Source organism: Pithys albifrons, chromosome 10 (assembly GCF_047495875.1).
Source record: "Pithys albifrons albifrons isolate INPA30051 chromosome 10, PitAlb_v1, whole genome shotgun sequence".
NCBI lineage: Eukaryota > Metazoa > Chordata > Aves > Passeriformes > Thamnophilidae > Pithys > Pithys albifrons.
In genome coordinates, this window is record NC_092467.1 from 17,627,532 (window position 1) to 17,649,914 (window position 22,383).

Sequence of the window (22,383 nt, forward strand, 5' to 3'; positions counted from 1 at the left end):
AAAAAAAGCAAAATGCCTTGGCACAGGAAACATGGGGAATCAGAGCCACCTACTAGCAAGTGAAGGTGGGGTTCCTATGTGCACAGTCAGGGCTGTGCCAGCAACATTAGGAAAGGTATTTTTACAGACATTTGAAGTCGAGTCTCAAGACCCCTTGCTGACATCCATAACACTGCTGGTCAGACCAGCCAACTTAAAGGCAGCACTGCAACATCACCCTGTACTGTGATCATACCCTGCCTTAGCACGTATGTTTATCTCAAGTGTAAAGATCAGAGATGTCCATATATTTTTTTTAAAATATAGAAACCAAATTAACTTACTGTTAAATGTGGTACAGAGTCACTTAGGATGTCAGTAGGTTGTGGGGGTTTGAGTCAAAGCTTCATGTCTTCTTCACATGAGGATCTGAGCAAGAAGAGCGAAAAGAAAATTAAAGCTTCTTTATGAAGCCCTATAGCCCTATAAGCCCCCATTCCTTCAGCAAATTAAAGAAATTTGTAGGCTGACCATAACAACCAAGGTGATGTCCCATCTGCCCTGGATCCATCCTGCCTAATGGGCGCTGTGCCAGAGCAACCATGTCTCCATGAATCTTCACCAATTCCCTCCTGAAAGACATACAAGCTGTTCATTTAAAGCCACTTCCCAAATGCTCTAAGTCACAAGGAAAGCAAAGCTGTATTATCAGCAACCATGGATATGGTGTTGTCAATTCTAACCCTCGGATTAAATCGATACTCTCACTATTCATGGGAAATGAAAATGAATTGATGGTCTTGGATCCTTTCCCAGCAGGCTGGTGTCCACTGCTCAGTGCCACTGGAATGAATATCACTGTCTGGCTCTCCTCTTGAGGATTCAGTAAAACACACAGAGCAGGGCACCGGGGCAGGGCTGACCAGCCAGGGGCTCACTGCTATTTCCTTGGCAGAACCAGATTGGCAAAGACTGACAACACAGATCTTGGAAATTTTTTCCAGCCGCAAGCACGTTTCTTTGTGTGTAACTCATGTCTTTTTAAACATTTATCCCCAAATGGCATCTGAAGATCCACATTCTGCAATGGTGTATGTATTTTCCCTTAGCATCCCTGGGATGGTGAAAATCAATGAAGGCAGTTTCACTTGCAGGAGTTTGAAGCCATGGTGTTTGCCCAATAAACAGAGTCCTTCATTGCTAAAGAGAACTGCACCAAAGGAAAAATATTGCAGGCACTTCTCCTGATCTTAGAGCTTGTAAGAGGATATTCTTACACAAGCTGAAGGGCTGGATTGTGCAACTTTTGCAGCACTGAGCACTTACCTGAGCACAACCAGCCCACTGAGAAGGTCTGGCACAAAATTGTTCCCCACAAGCCTGTGGTTTCAATAAAACGGTGTATTAGTTAATGAAGGATGGCAGCATCTCCAAAATTGCCCCAAATTTTGAAGGTGCTTTTTTCCTGATACAGTTAGCATAAATGTACAGTAAAATCTTTTCAGGAAGAAAATGGACTCCACATACTGAGAGGTTGCTGCAGTAGAATGGTTCCTTCAGGTGAGTGGAGGTTTTGCATGAGATTTTATTAGGGAGGATTTACCCAGAATTTTTCCTGTTCCGAACTGGCAGCAAAAAAAGAAGGAAGTGTTTATCTGAATGACTAATTTCAGCAGCTCCAGGACAGCCTGTATTTTCTGTTGGGGCAATAATTTGGATTCAAAAACATATAAAAGACCACTCCAAATTGAGTATGCAGTTTTCAAAAAAGGCATCTGGTAAAACCAAATTTCTAATAGTCTTGGATGTGAAGCCAAAGGAATTCAGAACAAACACCTCCGTAACAGAAAAAAATCCTTTAAGGGGGGGTTATGGCAGGAGCTGTTAGCTAATGATCTGAGCAAACCCCAAGTTTTTTAGAGGACTATTTTAGAGGAGCTCATTTAACCGCACTCTATGTACAGCAGAGCTTCAGAAGGCGAGTGATGAAGAGACAGAACAGCCCTGTGAACAGACAGCACATTGAACTGCAGGATTTCTTCGCTTTTTGTGATGCTTTAGGATCAGTTCCAAACTCCTCATAATCATCGCATTAATCTCCCAAGCTGTGCCTCACTTCCACTCTGCAATATTAGAAACAGGAAATTTCCACCAACCCAGCCTTCAACAGCCACATAGTGACTGATTTTGTGTGAGATCTCATAGAAGGAAGCAAGACCTGCATCTCCAAATGTGGTGACTGCTCCAGCAGAAAGCAAGAGTCTCTATCTGCTCAGCCTGAAAAAAACTTTGCATTTATAAGTCAGCTCCAAAGAGGTCCAAAACACTTGGCTTGCTCTGTCCCCACATCAGTACACCCCCCCAGCAATTCCCAGCATGCAGGCAAGGTGGAAGAGCCCCATTTGGGTCCTCTTGTGAACACTGCTTTGGAGAGACACAAAATCAGCCAAAGCGAAGTACCTGCTATCCACCCTTTCCTCTCCTCCAGGTGTCAGACCAGAGGCACATGCCCATCTCTGGTACAAAGCAGGGAGGAGCGGGGTATGTGGCAGTCCCTCCTCCCACTGTGGGAGCAGGAGTTGGACTCAAATATCCTGCCAGCAGTGCCTGAAGCCCTGTCCTTGTTTTCTGCACAGGAGCTCACTCTGTGGCCAGTCTCTGAAGGCTGTAAAAGCTCAGACCACTCAGTAACTAGCAAAGAAAGGGCATCCTGCACAGGGCAGGAAGGAGAGGGGTCAGTGCCAGGGAGAAGCCCCCAAAGAGGGCAAAGGAGAGTAGCTGGGGCATGTACCATGATCTGGGGCTGTGTAACACAATCGAAGATTTTCTATCAAAGACTGTAGCTTACACTACAGAGTAAATGCCTCTGTGCTCAGATAACAATACAGGTCTGTCTGGAAAAAGCAAAGTGGGCATGTGCTGTGAGGGATGGACAAAAACAAGGCAGAAAGGACAGAGAATTCAGTTTTTCTGTCACAGAAAGTTATGCCAAGCAGCCTGCAATAAAAATGTTCTGCTGCAGGAACTGAGGCCATGCCCAAGGCCATGCTGTGTGCTGTGGGGCATGAGCAGATGCTGTAGTTGTGGGGCCTTCTGAGGGGAGGAAGGAGCCTTACACAGCACACAGCAGCCATTTACTCTCCACTGGGGCATTTTGTGGGAGAACCTTCCTTCTTGACAGCAGACAAAGGAGGTGCAGCAGATCACAGGAAAATGAGGACAAAAGTCAGGGCCATGACACAGGACAGGTAGTTTCCATATATTCGCTAATCCTCCCTGGACTTCTCTCATGAACTGTCTTTACATCCTCTTGAGACTATAAAAACTCATAGCATTCCCAATATCCTGTAGCAAGGAGTTTCACAGCTGCAAACCTCCTAAACAGCACCACACCAAAATACTTTTGTACTAAAAGGAGCATTTATTTGTCTTCCCCAAAATGTGTCACTGACAGCTACTGACAGGAACAGAGCCAGCCTGCTGGCAGGGGCTTTTCTACCCCAAGTCCTTCTAAACCTGCCCAGCCCTGCTGCACAGGCCAGCATGAGGAATCCCTCTCAGGCACACAGCCTGCTTCACTCTCATACACCAAGAAACAGCAGCTCGCACAGTAGCTGTTAAGCACTGGAAACGCTGGGGCCAGCAGGATAACAAGTGGAGAACCAGCATCTACACACCTTTTTCCACATCATATAGGACAGGCATAGTTTTATAATATCCAGTGCCTAGTCCAGTTTGCATCTGTCCGTTCATCCTTTAAGCTTCTTTGATCTCAAGTCTTGCACAGAGCTAATCATCCTGTCAACATTTTGCCAGTAATAGCAGCAGCTCTTCAGCCTTTCAGGAGCACCGATTGCCAAATAACAAAACCACAGCAATACTGGATCTCTGAGGTCTCCTCCATGCCAGTTCTTTCCCAGTCTGCTGAGGAGAGAGCAGTAGAATGTAAAATGCTCGGTTTTGGACCCTCTGTGTCCCACCCAGGATGTTCACCAGTGTTTCACAATCCATGCTGTCCGCTGCCAGGCTCCTCTGGGGGACTCAGCAATCAGAAGCCTCGTAAAGAATGATAAAAGCATTTAATTAAAGAAATATATTGAGTTAAACATGTTGCTAAGGATGATCAATGCAAGAAAAAACATAAAACAAAGCCCCAGAGGCACAAGGACCCTTATATGGGACAGCTACCCTGACTGTCTTCCTCTGAAGATACACCTACCTTTTGCAGTGGGTGTAATTTTTCTGTGGGTCAACTCCTATGGAAACACCCTGGCTGGGATCATACCTGCTGTGCTGGGTTAGAGGTGGCCAAGACTCACTTGACTTCCTGGTGGGGAGGAGATAGGCAGGTTTCAAACCATGGTGCAGCAGTGCTGTCTACATTATCATTTTACAGTCTTTTAATTACTTCAGAAAAATGATTTAATTAAGGCTTCTTCTGTAGAGTTATAATTCAAAGCTTGCAGCATGTCAGCTTTACTGGTCCTAAACTCAAAGAGGAGAAGGTTCCTGATAGAGGACATGCTCAAGTTCCTTTGTGCAATGCCTGTGTGGATTCCTGAGGCTGACTTCTGCCCTGCAGAGATGGCACTGGATCACTGGGGTTTCAGATCACCAGCACCTGGAATAAACACCCATGTTCTGTGTGAAGGCTGAAATTTGCAGTGAGAGGGACATGTACTCAGCCGCAAATAGCTCTGAAGGTTTCAGGAATATTCCCAAGTACTGTGTGAATTATTCAACCACACTAGTGCTGGCTCACAAGGACAATGCCACCGCACACAACTCTAAAGCCAATTTACTTAATACAAAGACAGCTAGAAACCTATCTCATTCTCCTGGGTCAGATCATGCTGGCACTTTCTTAGGTCTCAAATACCCAAACTGACATTGATAGTGATCAATTTGCAATCCAGCTGGTCTTTGTCTTTTAGTAAGCACATTTCACAATTTCAATAGGTTAAAACCTGAGGTCCTGAAAGGCATTTGGTTTCCATCTCTGTTGTGCATTACAGCCCTGGGTACAGTCTCCACTTGCCCAGCATTTTACATCCAAAAGACATTCCTGCAGCTACGCTGCAGCTACAATGGGGGAAGAAGTCCACAACAAAATTTTCATGCTAGATGAGAGCCTGGAGGGCTTGGAGACCAACCACCACCTTCAGATATATCCCCTGGACCTCAGAGGAGCCAAACAGCAAACGAGGGCAGCAGAGTCCACTGTCCCTGAGCAGAGGCACACCAGCACTGTGAGACCCCTACCTCCCCTGCTCAGCTGCCAGACCAAAGGCACCCTGTGAAATGGCCTCCGAATTCCCTTTCTTTGGAGGACATCAGGAAGTTGGTGTGGCCAGACTTCCTGCAGGGTACGCAGTGGGGTTGGGCAATCCAGACACAGTGAGGCACTGTTGCTCCTGGGGAGTCTCGTTTGGGCTGTGTGTCTTCAGGGTCAGGGCTCTGCTCTGGGAGGCCTCAGCCCAGGTCCCACATCCCATTAAAGATACCACTATTTTTACCAAGCTTGGTAAACTGAGAGGATTGAGAGTAACAGGAGTTACAAAACAAACACACACAAACAACACACGAAGAAAGGCTGAAGGAAGGGCTTTAACCAAAGGCAGAGAAAAGAAAAAAATGAAAGGGGTGGAAAAGAAGCACTTAGTGCAGAATGCAGCTGTGACAACCATCAGGTGTTCTCTGCACCCTCTGTGAACAGGGTAAGAAACACATAACCCAATTTCCAACAAGGACAGGGAAGGGTCTTAGGACACAGAACTGCTGAAGCCATGGTGATGCCAGTGGAAATTACGACTTAAGGATGTTATGGACACCCTTTCTTTGGAGGGCTGCAAGAAAAACATGGCCGTGTGAGAGCTGGAAGTGGACAGGACCGGGCTAGGCCCAGCATTTTCATGCAGCTGGCCCCCCTGTACTGGCAGGGCTTTACTCCATGTGGGTATCACTTGCCAGCCAGAGGAGGGAGAATCCCTTCACAGGGGGAAGCTGCAGCTTCAAGATTAGACTCCAGGCCTTGATAATGCCCAGGGTTTCCCTGCAGAGCACTGCTAAGCATGCAACCAAGGTGCAGCTCTGGATATGGCCATGCTGGGATACGTGTTAATAGTTCTGCAGAGATGAGCTTATCATGGATACTTGCATGGGAGCAAAAGGAGGAGAACATGTAAGCAGAAGCCAAACAGACACCCTAACACCATGTCTGAGAGGCAGAGTGGACAGAAGTAAAGAAAGAAAAAATATAAAAGGCCAAGAGTCATATGGTGCCCTGAGAGTTTGAATTTGGTTTTACCCAGGAGCACCTGTACCTTGCATTCCAGATTTTACACTATCTTTCTAAAACTTCTGAAAGGTCCTCCTCCTCTCAGGACCATTTATTCCCTTTTCCCTCTTAGTCTGCATTTCCTCCTATTATCATGATCCCAATCTTTCAGGCACATCACACAGCAGTAGGTTTCATTCAACAGTATTACCTTCACTTTGTGGTTAAGGACACACTTCTGTATGGCATCTCCCCTAGATAATGCCTAAGGAGCATTGAGATAAATCTGGCCTCCCCAGCAAAGGGGAGCTCCCATGGGGTGCTGGCTGCAGCCATAGCAGCCAGGCCTTCTCCCACCCCAGCTCTGCAGGACAGTTCCAGCAACACCCTCTGGGGTAAGCCAGCCTGCCCCAGGCCCACAACATTGGCTCCAGAGTTGCTGCAGGATGGTGTTAGGGGAAAGGGTCTCAAAATCCATTTTTACAAACCATGTAAAGCAGCAAAACAACCCAGAACTAGTTAGCAGAACAGCAACATTTCATGCATTTATTACTAATGGTCTACATAACCCAGTCCCAACTTGAGATTTTATTGTTTATGGGCACAACATGTTCATTTTATGGGAATAGACCTGCTTGGTGCTGGAGACTTTCTGCAAGCAACTGTGGTGTTAATTTAGAAGATGGCATTCTTCCCAAACAGTCATTATTAAACCAATAACCTCATGTTACCTCCAGCATCAAGGGGCAAATGTGCTGTTGGAGGCAAGACAGAACAAAGGTCCCAGTGATAGTAATTGCAGAAGGGCTTAGGGGCTGTTCTCATCAGGGAACAGAGATGCAACCTGGCCAAACTCCAATGTGTGTGGTTTTAAAGATCCTCACTTGAGCTGTACTGTGTTGATGTGCAGTGTTAAAGCGCTGTCACTTTTGCATCCATGTCTGGCTGAGTTACAGAACTATTTTCCACATCTCTGCCAGAAACATCATCTCATGACTTTTATTGTAGAATGGGTGCACGTTTGTAATCAGCTTGGAAAATCTCTTTCTGAGCTTAATTCTAAAGCTTCATCTTTGCTACAGAAACAACTGTACTTGGTTACACAGCCTACCATCCATTTAGCAGCATGGGGAATGATTTGCTGTCCCCAAAAATTAGTCACAGCATAAGCCCGCAGGGTTTTGCAACCTCACTGTTTGATGCCTTTGGTTTAAGTGCTGAACACACTGTACAAGCACAAGTAGACAGCCTGAACTGAGAACTCGCTGTAGTGCTAAAATGCCAACCATTTGGATAACCATGTAAGCTAATCATTAGTTCATGCAGTAATTTCATCAATTCAAGTGGAAGGCAAGAGGTTAATGCCAAGGTCAAAACCACTACAGAATCATCTTAGTTCTTTCAGTTCTGGTAACCTTAAGGATCAGCTTGCATGTTCCTACAGCAAATTTGCTCAAAAATCACTTTATTTAAACGCCTTTATAAAATGTCTTTCTGAACAAACAAACCACCTCAGTTTTGCAAGGGCATCAGCCACCAGCCTAGGAGGAGGCAGATCAGTCATAAATGCATTGAACTGTGGTTTCAGACCACTGGGGAATGCAACTGTTTACAGATACAGTGCAACCAAACTCATGCAAGGTGTTCCTCAGGACTTGTTTCAAAGGAATCCCAGACTTCGGTCCTCTCAAGGTGCTTGGTCTGCAACACATCCATACAGCAGTCTGTCTCAGTCTGTATTTCTGCAAGCAAATAAGTTAATGCATTTCTAATCATTTGGTTTAGCCTAAACAGATAATCAGCAGTTGTTGATTAGATGTGTTTCTTCAACAGGAAGATCACTACATAAACAGTTTTTGCCTAGAGAGGCTGGAATTTCCATCGCTGTCTAACCCATTCCTACATCTTGCCAAACATCTGGCAGGAATGAGTTAGGGCACCTTACTTTTACATGAGTCACAGTGGCCAGGCTTGAAGAAGTCTTGAGGTATCCTTAGTCCTGCCTATGATACTTTGCTGTCTAAATCAAATTGTTCTGGGATCACACATTAGAAATGCATTGATGGGTCTCTGCCATGCAGCTAATGATTGGACTGCCTAGGCCTCTTCAATCTTTGTACATGACATAATTTCTGCATGATTTGTGTTTTTCACAATCATTCAGGCATTTTGCCTCCATTAGAGAATCCACAGCTTATAGACAGGAAATTGAAATCTCTTTAATATCCTTTCCCCAGGTGAGAAGGCTGTACCAAACCCCAAAATAGGTCACAGGCTTAGTCTCCCTCCTTGCTTTGGACTGAAGAGCAGTGCTGTGCTCCACAATTTCTTCGAGGTCAGTGACGCTACCACACCAGGTCACTGCTGCCCAGATACCCTCAGCCCTCTGCCACTGATACTGGTATCCCTCCCCAAATTCAAGGGTATTTTTTCTCATCTTTAGCACCTCACAACCTAAAGACCCAACAGAAGCCTCATTTGTCATGTTCACAACAAGCTGGAAAAGAGTTACATTTGGGATTGTCAGGTTTCCTGCCTAACTCCCAGTCTTGGAAACCCAGAAGTCTGAAAACCAAAACCTGTTCCTGCTAGAAATGAGAACGACAGTCAACACCACAGCTGCAGGAGCACCTCATTTGTTTAACCAGACTTCAGGTGGAGGAGTCAGTCTAGCCCATTGTCTTCACAGAACCATACACCAGCAAATCCTGTGCACATCCGTGGAAACACAATATACAGAACAGCTATTTCTGTAAGATTTTTATTAAAAATACCGTCCCCAAAGCAGATGCCCCATACTCAGACATGACTTACAGTGTCTGGGCATCCTGATTTGCTACCAGACAGGGCAGCTCAGGACCGCAACACCATTTATTTAGCAATAGAGAGTCTTTCACAAGTGTCAACATCCTCCCTTACACACCAAGAGGCTTGATACCTGCTCAGGACAGACACAGCTCTGTTATATCACTGGAAGCAGCTTCCAAAAGGTCAATTTATTGGAAAACTAAAGGATCATCACAGAAATGAGTTACACAGACAGAATGGTCAAGTTTTTACTCCCTCTCATTTGAACAAACATAAAAGTTTTTTTTTCTGGGGCCATACATATGTTCTGCAAAACTGCATTAGCCAAATGAAAACAGTGGTAGGTTATTTGTATTGTATGTATGAAAAAAAAGAGAAAAATTATGCTGAAGTACTCCATTCAAGGTAGAAACCATACCTGCAGTATCTTCTAGGAGCAGCAGCTCTACCTCTTCCTTCTTAGATGACAGGCACCACAGAACAAGTTCAGCAAAAGGTACAGAGCTTTTACTATGCAAGCACATTTTTCACCCATTAAAAAATAGATTAGAGGAAGATATAAATATCTTATTTATTAAATCAAATAGAAATGCAAAATGTATTTCACATGCCTTACATGGAAAAGAGAAGAACTCCTAAGACTTTAAAGTAAGACTGTGTCAGTTGACACGCAGGAAATAGGAACATTATAAACAGTCACATAGAGGAGGAAGGACTGGGCAGAGGTGACATGGCAATGATGGGCAGTTCCTCCCCACTTTGAGAAAGATCTCCTAAAAACAATAATGGAAATTATGCCACGCAAGCATTAGAAGCCTGAAATTAACTTTAACATACACTTATTTTGAAGAAGTTGCCTAAAGAAGTACAGTTGGCTAATAACTAGTCAAAACAGTGGTCTAAATTACATATAACATACTCATTAAGGGGGCACAGGTTTATTTTTTGAGTATATCGTACTCATATGAAATTGACACAAGTTTATTTTTTGAACATCAGTAGGGTCAGTAGGAGAATCAGAAACACCAAAAAAAGCTTTTAAAAGCTAGGTCAATACACAGCCATATTCTGTGTGACTCTTCTATTAAAAAAAAACCCGATGAAAAATAGAACTATTTTTCTAAATATTCTAATTACTTTCTCATCCTCCAACTCTTCTTCCCTCCTACACACAATTTCTTGGAAGCTGAAATGACACTCAACAACAGATACAAAGCATACACCTATAATAAATTCCACAGTTTTTCTAAAGAGTCAATAGTCCAGCAATTTTAAAGTGATCTATGTGCAAAAAATAAACAAATTAGTTTATTAAAAAAGAAAAATCCACTGCAGCCTTAACTTCTACTTAAAAAAAATCTGAGGATTAGTACTAAGTTTCTCAGTGGAGGACAGATCAGTAACTGCAAGTATTCTGCCTAACTAGTGACTTGGTGTTGCAAAAACTGTCAACATCCCAAGTTTACTACCTGCTGGCAAGTGGAAAAACAGACCATATCCCCATGAGAAGTAGGAAAACCACTATTCATAAACTGGTCTTCTGATATACATAAACATACGGTGCAGGTATGTATTCAGAGACTGCTACCTACAGCTGAGAACAGTCCTCCAGCATGACTAACAGTAAATTATTAACAATAAAATGTGCAAGACTCCTAAGAGCAGTATTTGCAATGTTCCTGCCTGCACGATGCCTCTAGGCCTAAACTATCCCCTCGTTAATAGTGGTGTAAGTCAGGGCAGCTCTGGTGAAGTTACAGCAGAAATCACTCTGCATGAGGATTTCTGTGAGAAGAACAGTCCCTTAAACTACAGACTAGTTCAGTCCTGACCACACTACAATAGGGAATTGTGTTTAAACCATGAGTAATCATGCAATCATCTCCCAGCATAGTACTTCTTTTCTGCACACATGGAATGTAAATGACCAAGATTTACAACTGATGATTTTGCAGATTTAATGGATTATATTTCTCTAATGGTTCTGGCAATGCAAACTCAAGTTAAAAAAACAACACCAAAAAAAACAACAACCAAAAAAATATTCCACACTCACTGCTGATTTTTTTCTTTATTTGATGACTTATCTGGCACACAGGGTTTTCTAACAGTGCATAAGTGTTCAAAGACATGAAATTACTTGGGCTGGGGTGAGGAGAAGGGTGGTTCTATGGTAAAGTCCAGGTGTGGAAGACACCATGACAGGTAATAAAACTTAACTGATTAAATCAAAAATTTTATGTCTGTCATTAGTCTAGCAAATGGACTCCAGGTCCTAAGCAAAGGGCTGTGAAAGGGCTGTGAAACAAAACAATTGCCAACTCACAAAATGCCTGGAGTTTCCCAGATGAAAACTCAGAAGAGCAAAAAATGATCAGTAAAGTCACTTGGTGTCTAATGGCTTTCCAAGTCACCTTGCAAAACAGCTCAACAATCAAAACTATCCACAACTTGAATGCCAAGTGGCAGTATTCTCCTTTTCACCACTCCCTGCTGCACAGGACAGAGGAACGTCACAGAACCTGAGCGGGAACCGGCTGCAGGAAGGTGACCAGTCTTTGCCGGCATAAGGGAGCTGCACACCAGACCACAGAGGAAATCTCATCCAACAACATGACGCCTTGAGGATGAAGAATGAAGGCAAACATGCTTGGCCTGATACAAACCACTGAGGTACTGAAGAGTCTCCAGAGAAGGGCAACAGAGCTGGTGAAGGGTCTGGAACACCTATCTTATGAGAAGCAGCTGAGGGAGCTGGGGGTATTTAGTCTAGAGAAAATGAGGCTTGGGAGGGATCTTATTGCTCCCTACAACTACCTGAAAAGAGATTGTAGTGAGGTGGAGGTCAGTCTTTTCTCCCAAGGAATAGGACAAGAGGACACAAGCTCAAGTTGTTCCAGGGAAGGTTTGGATTAGGAACAATTTCTTCATGGAAAGGGTGGTCAAGCACTGAAATGGGCTGACCAGAGAACTGGTGGAATCACCTTCCCTGGAAGCATTCAAAACCAGCATAGACGTGATGTTTAGGAACATGGTTTAGTGATGGACCTAGCAGTGTTAGGTTAATGGTTGAACCTGATGAACTTAGAAATCTTTGCTAACCTAAACAATTTTATGTTTCTATGAAACCATGTGCCTTATGCAGAAAAAAGGTGGTTCTGATGCAGTTCAAATCAAGCCAAACTGTTTTCAGTTGCCAAGGATAGCTAAACACTAACAACACAATTCAACATGTGCTTCAAGTGCTGTTAGACCCATACCACATAGAACATTTAGCCTTGGTCTTCCTCCCCCTAATGCACTAAAATAAAACCAGACCTTAAGGAATAACTTGCATAGTAAGAAAAGGTCATCAATTTAATCGTTTACTTTAAGCAGGCAAGCAAATTTGTAAACATTCAAAAGCGGCAGCATCCAAGTTACAAACAATTTAAGGAAAAAAGAATTGAGATTATTAAGGTTTTTTATCCTCCCAAAAATTTTGGAAATTATCTTTTGAAACACTGCAAACATTGAACACTCAGTTACATCTCTTCTAATCCTGCTAGTAGTCCTGCCTTCCAAAGAATTCTGCTTTCTAAAACACATGATTTCACAATTGCGATACTTTTTTAGCATTTGCCATTTGGAAGTCAGCTATCAGAGCATTTCATCTCAGTCTAAATTCCATTAGCAAAGGGAATGCTCGTATCTTGATTCAACACCTCTTTAACTTCTGAGGGCAAAGCATCAAAGAGGTGATCCTCCACTATGAGCCCACTTTTCCTGAGAAGCTGACACTGCCCCAGCGTAACTGGCAGACGGTCCAAGCAGTTTCCCTTCAGTTCCAGGTAAGTCAGCTGCAGCAGCTGACTTACTTTATCTGGGATTGAGGTAATACAGTTTTGTCCCAGACTCAAAGTCCTCAATTTAACACATTTAAACAACTGTTTTGGCAAAATGTCGACTTTGTTTCCTGTGATGTGAAAATGCTGAAGATTTTGAAGCAAACCTATTTCCACTGGAATCACCGCAATTGAGTTGAAGCTTACATCTAAATACCTAAGTTTCTGTAAACTGAAAACTGCAGCAGGTAAGGTTTCCAGTTTGTTATTGGAGAGATAAAGAGACTCCAGATTCTTTATGTGGGTAATGGAGGAAGGAATGCTGACTATTTTATTGTGCCACAGCTTTAAACAAGTCAGCCTTTTTAAATGCTGGAAACTGATGATTTCTTCAATTGTGCGTATGCTATTTGACTTTAAATCCAGTTCCTGTAAGTTAGAAAGACTGAAGATGGCATGGGGAATTCTCTCCAGTTCACAGTTCTGCAGTTCCAACTCCGCAACATTAGTCATTTTCTTAAGGCTATTGAGTACCAGAAGCTTAGTGCCATCATTATGAATGACTAGTTTTGTTAGATGTGGTGCTACATCTGTGATATTGGGGGGTATTTTGGTCAAATTGCTCTTCACATGGAGAATTTTAAGGTGTCTTAATTCTCTAAGAGATTCAAGCCCTATCATTTTATTGTTTTCAGAGTTCAAGTTACCTATCAAGTACAATTCACGGAGGGTTTTGAGCAAATACACCCATGCAGGAATTTCTGCAACATCTGTGAACTTCACATGAAGGCATCTCAAGTGGTCCCGGAGGAAGCTGAAGGCAGTCTGCTCGACCTTTGCAGGGCAGTGGTACAGATGAAGCTCCTGAAGATTTGTCATCTGGGAAATTTTGGCTGTAATTTTTGCTTCAGGAATCAGCTCCAGCTTCAACACATCCAGATCCGTCAGATCAAACACTGCATCAGGGACCCCCGACAGCATGAAGAGATGCAACTCTTGCTTGTCCTGGGCATTGCGGGAAACATGTTGCCGAAGCTTTTCATAAGTCCATTCATGGTTCAAACTAATTCCACGTAGTTTGTTCTCGCTCACTTCTGACAAAAAGACACCAAATCGTTTAGAATACAGCTGGTCATACTGATCTACCATATGCAAGAGAAACGCAAAATCGTTTTTGACATCAGGGATATCACTGAAGCTACTCTCTTCTCTGACCTTTTCAAAAGAATATTCTTTTAAAGGTATTCGGACCAGCCAGAAAAGCGTGTAGAGGCAGATAAAACCATAGACACAAATGAGGGAAATATAGCTGATAAGTAGCTTCTTCAACATATAAGCCATATTGTGTGTACATTCAAACTGTGTGTAGCCAATCAGATGTTCCACTTTCGGGTTGCAAATATGTTCAAAACTAATGGTGTTGACAAAGTTTGCAGTATAGCAGAGTATAAATATGAACTTGACAGTCTTGATGACAGTCTGGCCAACATAGAGCTTATAAATCAGATCACTGTCTTCCACGTGAGCCCGGAACTTACGGACTTTCTCAAACAGCGCTTTGGCTTGTTCTCCATCTTTCTTATCTAGAATCGTAACACTGGGAATCTCAATCATCGGCTTGTCAGCTGAAAATTTGAAGCCAGATTTGGTTATCATGGGAGTGCTGGCACTTGGGCTTCCTTCATCACTGCTAGTGGAAACGTACTTGGGCAGGGACTGGGCACCAGTTAACCTCTGTTTGTTCTCGGAGTCCTCACATGCCGTTTCAGACAATGCTTTTGTAGTCCAAGGGGACTCAAAACACTTTCCCAATATGGACACAAAATGTTCAATTTTTGAGCAAGTCTTGGGATACTTGAACCAAAAATTGCTACTGACTATTAAAATGATAGTATGGATGAGAACAAGATAGGGAAAATACTTTGAGTACCATGGAAGAGCCAAATGATAGCACATCTGGTTAATAAATACGTACTGCTGAAAATCTAAATTTGTTTTACGGCCTGAGGAATCTTTTTGCTCCTTCTTCGGCTCCTGGCCTGATTCAGTGGTTTGATACTGAGGAGAGGTAGCTCCGCTCAGAAAAATGTCAGGTGCTACAGTAGAAGTACTTCCAAAGGAAACAGTTCTCATTGATGCTTCTTCTCCTTGACCAGTGGTTGTTTCAACAGTGGTAAACTCAGCCTTTCCTGAGGTACCAGGCTGCACTTTCGAATTTACAGTAGACTGCAAAACTGGCAAGCAGACCACCTGGTCTTTTGTCAGCTGCATGGTTCCAGCAAAAATGGCAACCATTAACATAACAACAGCAAGATAATCCATAAATACATCCCACCATGGTTTCAAGATACGGTAAGTTGGCTGGATGTCACTGAGCGATGCAACTTCTGCAAGGGTAAACATTCCTACAAGAGAACAAAGACAAAATCAGTATTGTTGATTAGTATGACTATAACATGTGAAGGGTAAAATGCTGCAGCTAATATGTATTAATAGCAAGAAAAGCAACAACAGACTACACTGTACAAAATTCAATTCTGTAAAAATGACTGCTTGAGCCTGAGCATGTAAAATCCAGCACTAACATTATTTTGCAGTACCTTGTATTTGAATAAAATAGCATTTTCTAAATGCTTTGGACCCTGATCACGACTTGAGCAGCACATTTTAGGTCTCTTCTTACATTGCCAGCAACGTCTCCTCTTTCCTTTCATCTCCCACTCCTTGCATTGAGCATCCATGTGTCTTACCAGATTGATTGCCTCTCCTCCCTTGTTAGTACCACTGCACATGTGAAAGCCCTGCAGTTACTATGTGACTTTTTGGCACAATTTTCAATATGCTCGGATGTTTTCAAGTAAGATACAGTTGCATGGGGCCCTCAGCAACCTACTCTAGTGAGTGGCATCCCTGCCCATGGCAGGAGGGTTGGAACTAGATGATCTTAAGGTCTCTTCCAACACAAACTGTTCTTTGATTCTATGATTGCATCAAACGGTGCTGTATACATTTTCCTCTCCAATAAAATTCAACCTAGCTAACCAATAAAAAACCCTCCCAACTCTTTCTTAACATAATGGGGAAAATATTTTTTCAGATTATCATTACAGCGTAGTGATCATATGAAGCTGGTTAGTGTAGGGAGCACAGGAGCAGGCGGCAAGGCTTTCACTTTATGTTAAACATACGCACTGTGAGACAAAGCAGCAGATTTGATTGTGTGAGAATGCAAACCTCTTTGCAGCTTTAAATAGCTTGCTTTGCTTTTTGTTTTGACAAAATATAGAGGGATCAACTTATCAGCTTTTTAAAATTGAGCTTCCTGTGCAAGCAGGATGCAGTAAAATCATAATTTTAACTGCTGAACTTATGACCCAAATTTGCCTCTTCTAAAGAAAAATATCTAGCTTGTGTGCACACATGCAGTGGGGAAGGAGACAGGACGTACATTATCACAGAGTCTGGCTCCTTTTGCTTGGGAGAACAACAGCTTAGTAGAGCACAAGATCATCACAGCAGGCAGTACCAAGATGTATTAGATTTATTATTTTAACTTGTAGCACACCAGTTCATACACAGGCCTGCACCTTACACACCCTAAAAGACAGCATCACAGGCAACGTATATGCAACATGATAATTTAATTAGTTCTAGATAACAGACATTTCTATATGCAGAACTCAAATATCAGTTATCGCTTATATAGTCAAAGGCATTCATGAGCACCACTCCTTCCCCACATGAGTGCAAGCAGCTCCCCTATCTCGGTCTGTGGGAAAGGCCAGCAGTCCTCTTCATTGCTATGAAGCTCATGATGAAAGCATCTCCTCCAACACAAGGAGGGATCCAGCTCCTGGCCTCCCACCCTCTCTTCTCAGAAGCTTTTACCAGCTTTGCATACCAAGCCAGGGAGCTGGTGAAGGTAGCAAAACAGGAGAGGGCTTTATCTCACTGCAGCACTCATCTCTCTGTTGGTGCTCTTGGCAGAGTTGCCAAAACTTAAAAGTTAGGACTCAGTTTCTCAGGGAACCAGCAGAAGGAGCTTCCACCTCTCACTTTATTTTCCAGTGGGCAAATGCATGTCAAATACTCCCTCATCAGTAACAAGTTTTCGAGGTCTTACAGTTCTCCCAGCAACATAGTTCCTGAGCCTTTCCCCTCACAGCTCCCCAGGGCTGTAGTTTCTGTAGAAAGTGCTGAAGGACAGACCAGTAGCACACTTCACAGCTATCAAAGCCTTGCAGTGTCTAATTTGAACTTTAAAGCCTAACTTCTTGGCCTACTTGGCTAAACCCATAACACTTACTTGGAAGGTAGTGGCAAACTCCCGTCTTCTGTAACGTCTCATGGTGCTTACCTACACTGAGTCACGACTGCACGACTGCTTGCTCTAGAATTGCTACCTTTGACATTTAAACAACAGTAGTGTGCAAATGAACAGCATTAGTCATTTGTGGTAATGTGAACGGACAGATATAAAAGGATCCTCCTAACTCCTAAGGCCAAACTGACACCTGGCCAGGACAGGAGCATCACAAAAAGGCAGCAGAGGTGATTTTTTTCTTGCATGGATTTGTTTTTATCTCAGAAGCTCTTTCGAAGGGGTAGTCTCAGTCTCTGCACTGTTTTCACTGTGGTGTTACCTGCCTTGGTTGTCACAAGAACTTCTCATCCACTAGGTTGTTAGTGCAGTAGTTCAACAGGAGAGCACACCACCAAATGCACAGCAAGGAAGGTCATGCACACACATAGTGAGCTGTGCCACTGCTCACACAGCTCTGCCATGTGCAGGAGAGGAGGGCCAGCAGGATGGGAAGGAGGAATGAGGTGACTGCTTAATGAACATGGGGAGCTGCTACTGCTTGTTCCTCTGGGGCTAGACTTTCCCTCAACTTTGCACCAGCTAATTACGTGGGAAGTTACTTCTTTGCGGTTTGGGGCACAGCCTGCAGAATTCCTTTCACAGAATGAAGGTGATTTTTTTGCTTATGCCATGAGAATACATGGATAAAGCACTGAAACCCAAGCACTGCAAACATGGCTGCTCTAAACAAGTGAAGTAATGGAAAAGAAATGACAGAGCACAAAGTGGATCCAGGTAAAGACTTAGAAAGAACAATAACAACAACAACAAAAAAAGGTAAGGCTAAAAATCACCTCTACCAGTCTTCTGGTCTTTCACACAAAATGATTTCCAAAAAGGTTAGAAGACACGACAGAGCCTGTGTAATCCTCTTTGTGAGGCTGTAGGCAGCATGGTGTAACAGGAGCTTTACACCAAGAAGTACCACATTCAGTGTTCTCAACGTGTCTTTTCTTTCAAGTTATGATACTCACAGAAGAGCTGCTGCTTTGGCACAGATTAGCAGTTATAAAACACAAAAAGCTCCTCTGTGGCTTTACTAACACTGTGTCTTATAAAAGACAGACCTTTTTTTTTCTTGGTAGCAAAAATCAGTTCCAAGAGCTGAAAGCAGGTTTCTGTCCTCACATGTCTTAAATGCTCCGAGTCTTAAAAACCAAAATAAAAAGCTATAAACCTACACACAGTATAAGACAGATTCTGACAGGCTGCAAATAGATTTGGTATTTTCTCTCTTAAATCCATCATTACATGTATTGATGTTTGATTTTACTAAACTAATAACCATGGAAGTTAACTTTTATTATATTTCTGCATGTGCTTAAAAACCAAACTGTTAAGAGGTACTCAGAACAACAGGTCTGTACCACATCATAATGAGTTTGGGGGGGGTTTTATTTCACAGCTGAATTTGAACTATTCAAAGCTTTTAAAACATGCTTTTAAAGCCCAATATCTGGAATACTCCTTAGAGGAGGTAGATAGTATTTTCATCACTAATTTTCAACTCTTATTGTAAGAGTGCCAGAGGGTTTGGGTTTCCTTATAAGTTTCAGTCATAACACAGAAGTAAGGAAAAAAGAAAGAAAAAAAGGATGCAAATGCCAGTCTGTGTCTGGCAGGCAGAGCCTGCAACACTGCCATAGGTGGCCCCACCTCAAGACCAGTGTAAGCTTCACTCCCAACCCTGATGCGGGAGAAGTCTGTAAGCAGGTAGCTCAAACTGAACAACAAAGTACTGTGTGTCTGAAATGGTAAAATATCTGATTTCTTATAGTGAAAACATGTACTTCTTTCAGCCCTTTCCAGGACTTGCAAGGCACCAAATAGACCTTGAGGCTCAGCAGAACATGGGGTTTTGACCCACCAAGATCCCAAGAGACCCAAATTAGAAAACTGCAGTTCTTGAAGAGAAATATATTTAAATTCCCAATACGGAGCTTCACAACAGCCTCATTTTTAAAACAGCATATTTTAGTTTAGTTTTAACAAGCACAGATTTTAATTCAAGCCTATTGCAGTGTGATCTTTAGGGCTGCACAGCTACATGAGGAGTTTTAATTTTAACAAATAATCTTTTTTCCTCCCAAACGCTTTGTCTCCAGTTCTGTAACTTGGATGATATTCTAGCATAACATTAACTTCTCCAAACTCCATCCATTAACTTCCTGCCTACTGGGTGTATTCACTCTTCTGAATTTAAAAAAACAAAATAAATCTTTAGCCTAAATGAATGCAACTGTCTAAGCACAGCTGTTTCTTTCTACTTTCTGAGATTTTAGGTGGAAAAACTTGGAAGTTCTGAAAGCAGCACTGTAGTTTGATCTGGAACTCTAGAATTAAACCCACTTTGTTGTTTTTGCAGTTATATAAGTTATAGTGGAAATGGAATATAAAGAGAAAAAAATAACAATGCCCATGTTAAATCAGCAAGGGTAGCAACTAATTTCATTAATCATTCTTCTTAACAATTACAATAATTTCATTAGTCTTAAAGAAAAGCTTTAATAGGAAGAGCTCAGATGTGACTAGCCTGGTGGATTTCTGACACATTTCAGACTATAAATGCTGAAATACAAAATGGATATATTGGGGATGTTTCCTAAGAAACTGTTCTACTTAAATACAGAAGTTAGCGGAAAAGGAAGCAGCAGATTGGTATATCACTGATGTTTATTTACATCCTACTTCTTCCTGTACTTACAGATAAAAACTCTCTGTCCTGTAAGTCACTGGCCCTCTTGTCTTAAAAGCACATTTAAAGTTAAAGCACATTCAAAGTCAGAACAAACAAATAAAACTAGAATTGCAGCATATGATCCACTCAATTTACTCTCAGGTTCCCAAGGCTTTGAACAAGTCCACTTTGTTACAGGAAACACAGATTCTTGAATTCTCCTTGTCACTGCAACTGGTAAAGAATTTCCTAAAACCCCTCAACATTTCTAGCTGAAAAGTGCTACCATGAACAAAATAGTTTTCTCCTTTCCCACAGGAAATCAAGGAGAAGGAAAGTTTTCCCATAACTAAAAGGCTCTGCTGGCTTGCTTTTGATCAAGTGACCATAGGTTTAAATTTATTTCCGCTGTATATTTTGTTGTCTCCTTCCACCAACCATTCCTACTTCCCTTGTTTTTCTGCTTCTTAAGGCAGACTATTAGACCTTAATGTGCTAAGAATGGATTATGAGATTCCTGTTAGCCATGCTCCTGTGAATATCAGTTGTTCCACAGACAATCTGCAAAGGTCAAAATGATGGCATACCTTTTTTTTATTTTTTTCTCCAAAGAACCAAGAGTACAGAGCCCCAGAACCCTTGTGAAATAATGCATAAACACATACAAGAAAGCATATGAATGAATTTCTGCATTCTGAGCATACAGACACACTTATTTTTATGCTGTTTCTCTATTATATTTTTGCTACTTCTTTAGTGATGGAAGGCATTGCAGAACATTTAACACCAGAAGGCAAGGCTGAGAGTGGCTTATGTTATCAGATACTGCCTGATTAGTGCTTTTGTCTGTGGAAAATCAGAAATAGATTTAACATAAAAAGCTTCATGGAAAAAGATTTTCATTATATTTTCCCATCAAATTAGCATGACAGGAATTCCTTCTCACTGTTTCTTCCCTAAACTTCTGACAGCAACCAAACCTACTCATTTTAAATCAATCCGCAACATCCAGGTTGGTTTATTTTTGTTTAGCTACCCCATAATGGATGATAACTCAACAAGGAAAAAGTAACAAACAAGGCTGAAAGGAGATGTCCTACAGAAAAACATTTCAACTAAGGAACAAGAGTTCCCCAATAGCTTTTAATTATATCTCATTAGATAAATATATAGGGAAACATATGATGCTATTATTTGATAACATGCTTAACTGATTCAGGAAGAATCATTAGCACCACTCATACATTCACTATTTGAAAAACAAAGCAACAAAACTCCCCACATCTAACCCATATCCCCAATTTCCCCCCCATCCCACTGCCCAAACTGCACAGCTATAATTTTGGACATTCCCTTAAAGGGAATATATAATCTCTGATAAAGTCTGTAAACACATTATCCAACTAAGAAATCCTCAACTTGAGGAACAACACAAACCTGACTGGCAGTAACTTGCTAAGCTAAACGAAAAAAGTTATCAAAATCTAATTTCCCTTCGACTGCATACAGAAATATTAGGCTTCAGTATTATGAAGACAAAAAATAAGGTTCTCTACATAAGGTCAAATTAGTGCAATTTACAAAAATTAAATCTATAAAAAACTCATTTTTTCTTTTTTTAAAACCTTAAAAAATTCTGCCCTTCAAAGCTGGGCTTTTTCAGGTTGTATAACACTCTAACCTACTTTTGGATGCTGCTATTAAAGTGTTTACATTGAATCTTCCTTGTTTACCAGCTCTTTGAAGGTCTAGTGCTATACACCACTCCTACACAGATGGTTTTGTAATCAATGTGATATTTAAAAGGCAGTATTAGCAGCCATTATTTCCCTAACAATAAACTGTCAAATCTTACCTCATTCTTGCCTTGCTGTAAATGACCAGAGGTCTGTTTAAGGATGACTTTCAAAACAGGAGCCCACTTTTGAGCCCACAGTTTCCGAGTAGCTCCCCAAAATGCCCGAGCATTATTAACACAATTTAAAGCCCCCCAAACCCCTCAAAGATTATTAACACAGTTAACTCTGTATTTGCCACATGCAAATTCTGTGTCTACAGAGCATAGAAGATTAGCAACTTCCCACTTTGCCTACTGCACTACTCCTGAGTATGCTCTTACGAGAGAGCTACTTTGACCAAAAGTGCAAACTTCAGTTTTTATTGACATTTACTCCCAGGCTCCAGAGTGCAGTGCAGGTGCCGGGTATCTTTCAGAATAAAGCTTGTCAGTTTTTGACCTTGAAAACCTTGGAGAGGCCCTAAACTGAACATTCAGCCACACTGCTCCATCTTCACTTCACAGGTTAGCAGCATCAGAGACCAGAAAGAGCGTGAGAGAAGAGATGGGAGAAGGAAACCAGACTGGAGAGAGTGGTCCATGAGCACACCTCTCCATGGGTCCCTACAGCTGGTAAAGAGCTCGGCATTTTGTGTTCCAGTTGACGTCAGTTAACCA

General features: G+C 42.1%; 1 protein-coding gene across 9 annotated transcripts in view; it reads right to left on the reverse strand.

Annotated features, from left to right (window-relative positions):
* Positions 1–9,109: 9,109 nt before the first annotated feature.
* The window catches only part of LRRC8D (leucine rich repeat containing 8 VRAC subunit D), a 53,717-nt gene continuing 40,443 nt past the window's right edge, over positions 9,110–22,383 (reverse strand). For 8 of the 9 annotated variants that reach the window (XM_071564522.1, XM_071564520.1, XM_071564526.1 and 5 more), the window contains one exon: positions 9,110–15,293. In XM_071564522.1, coding sequence (XP_071420623.1) covers positions 12,724–15,291 — 2,568 coding nt within the window. In that variant the 5' untranslated portion in view covers positions 15,292–15,293 and the 3' untranslated portion in view covers positions 9,110–12,723. Of the gene's footprint in view, positions 15,294–21,783; positions 21,992–22,383 lie in introns of those variants that run through there. The other variant, XM_071564524.1, reaches the window with a different exon arrangement.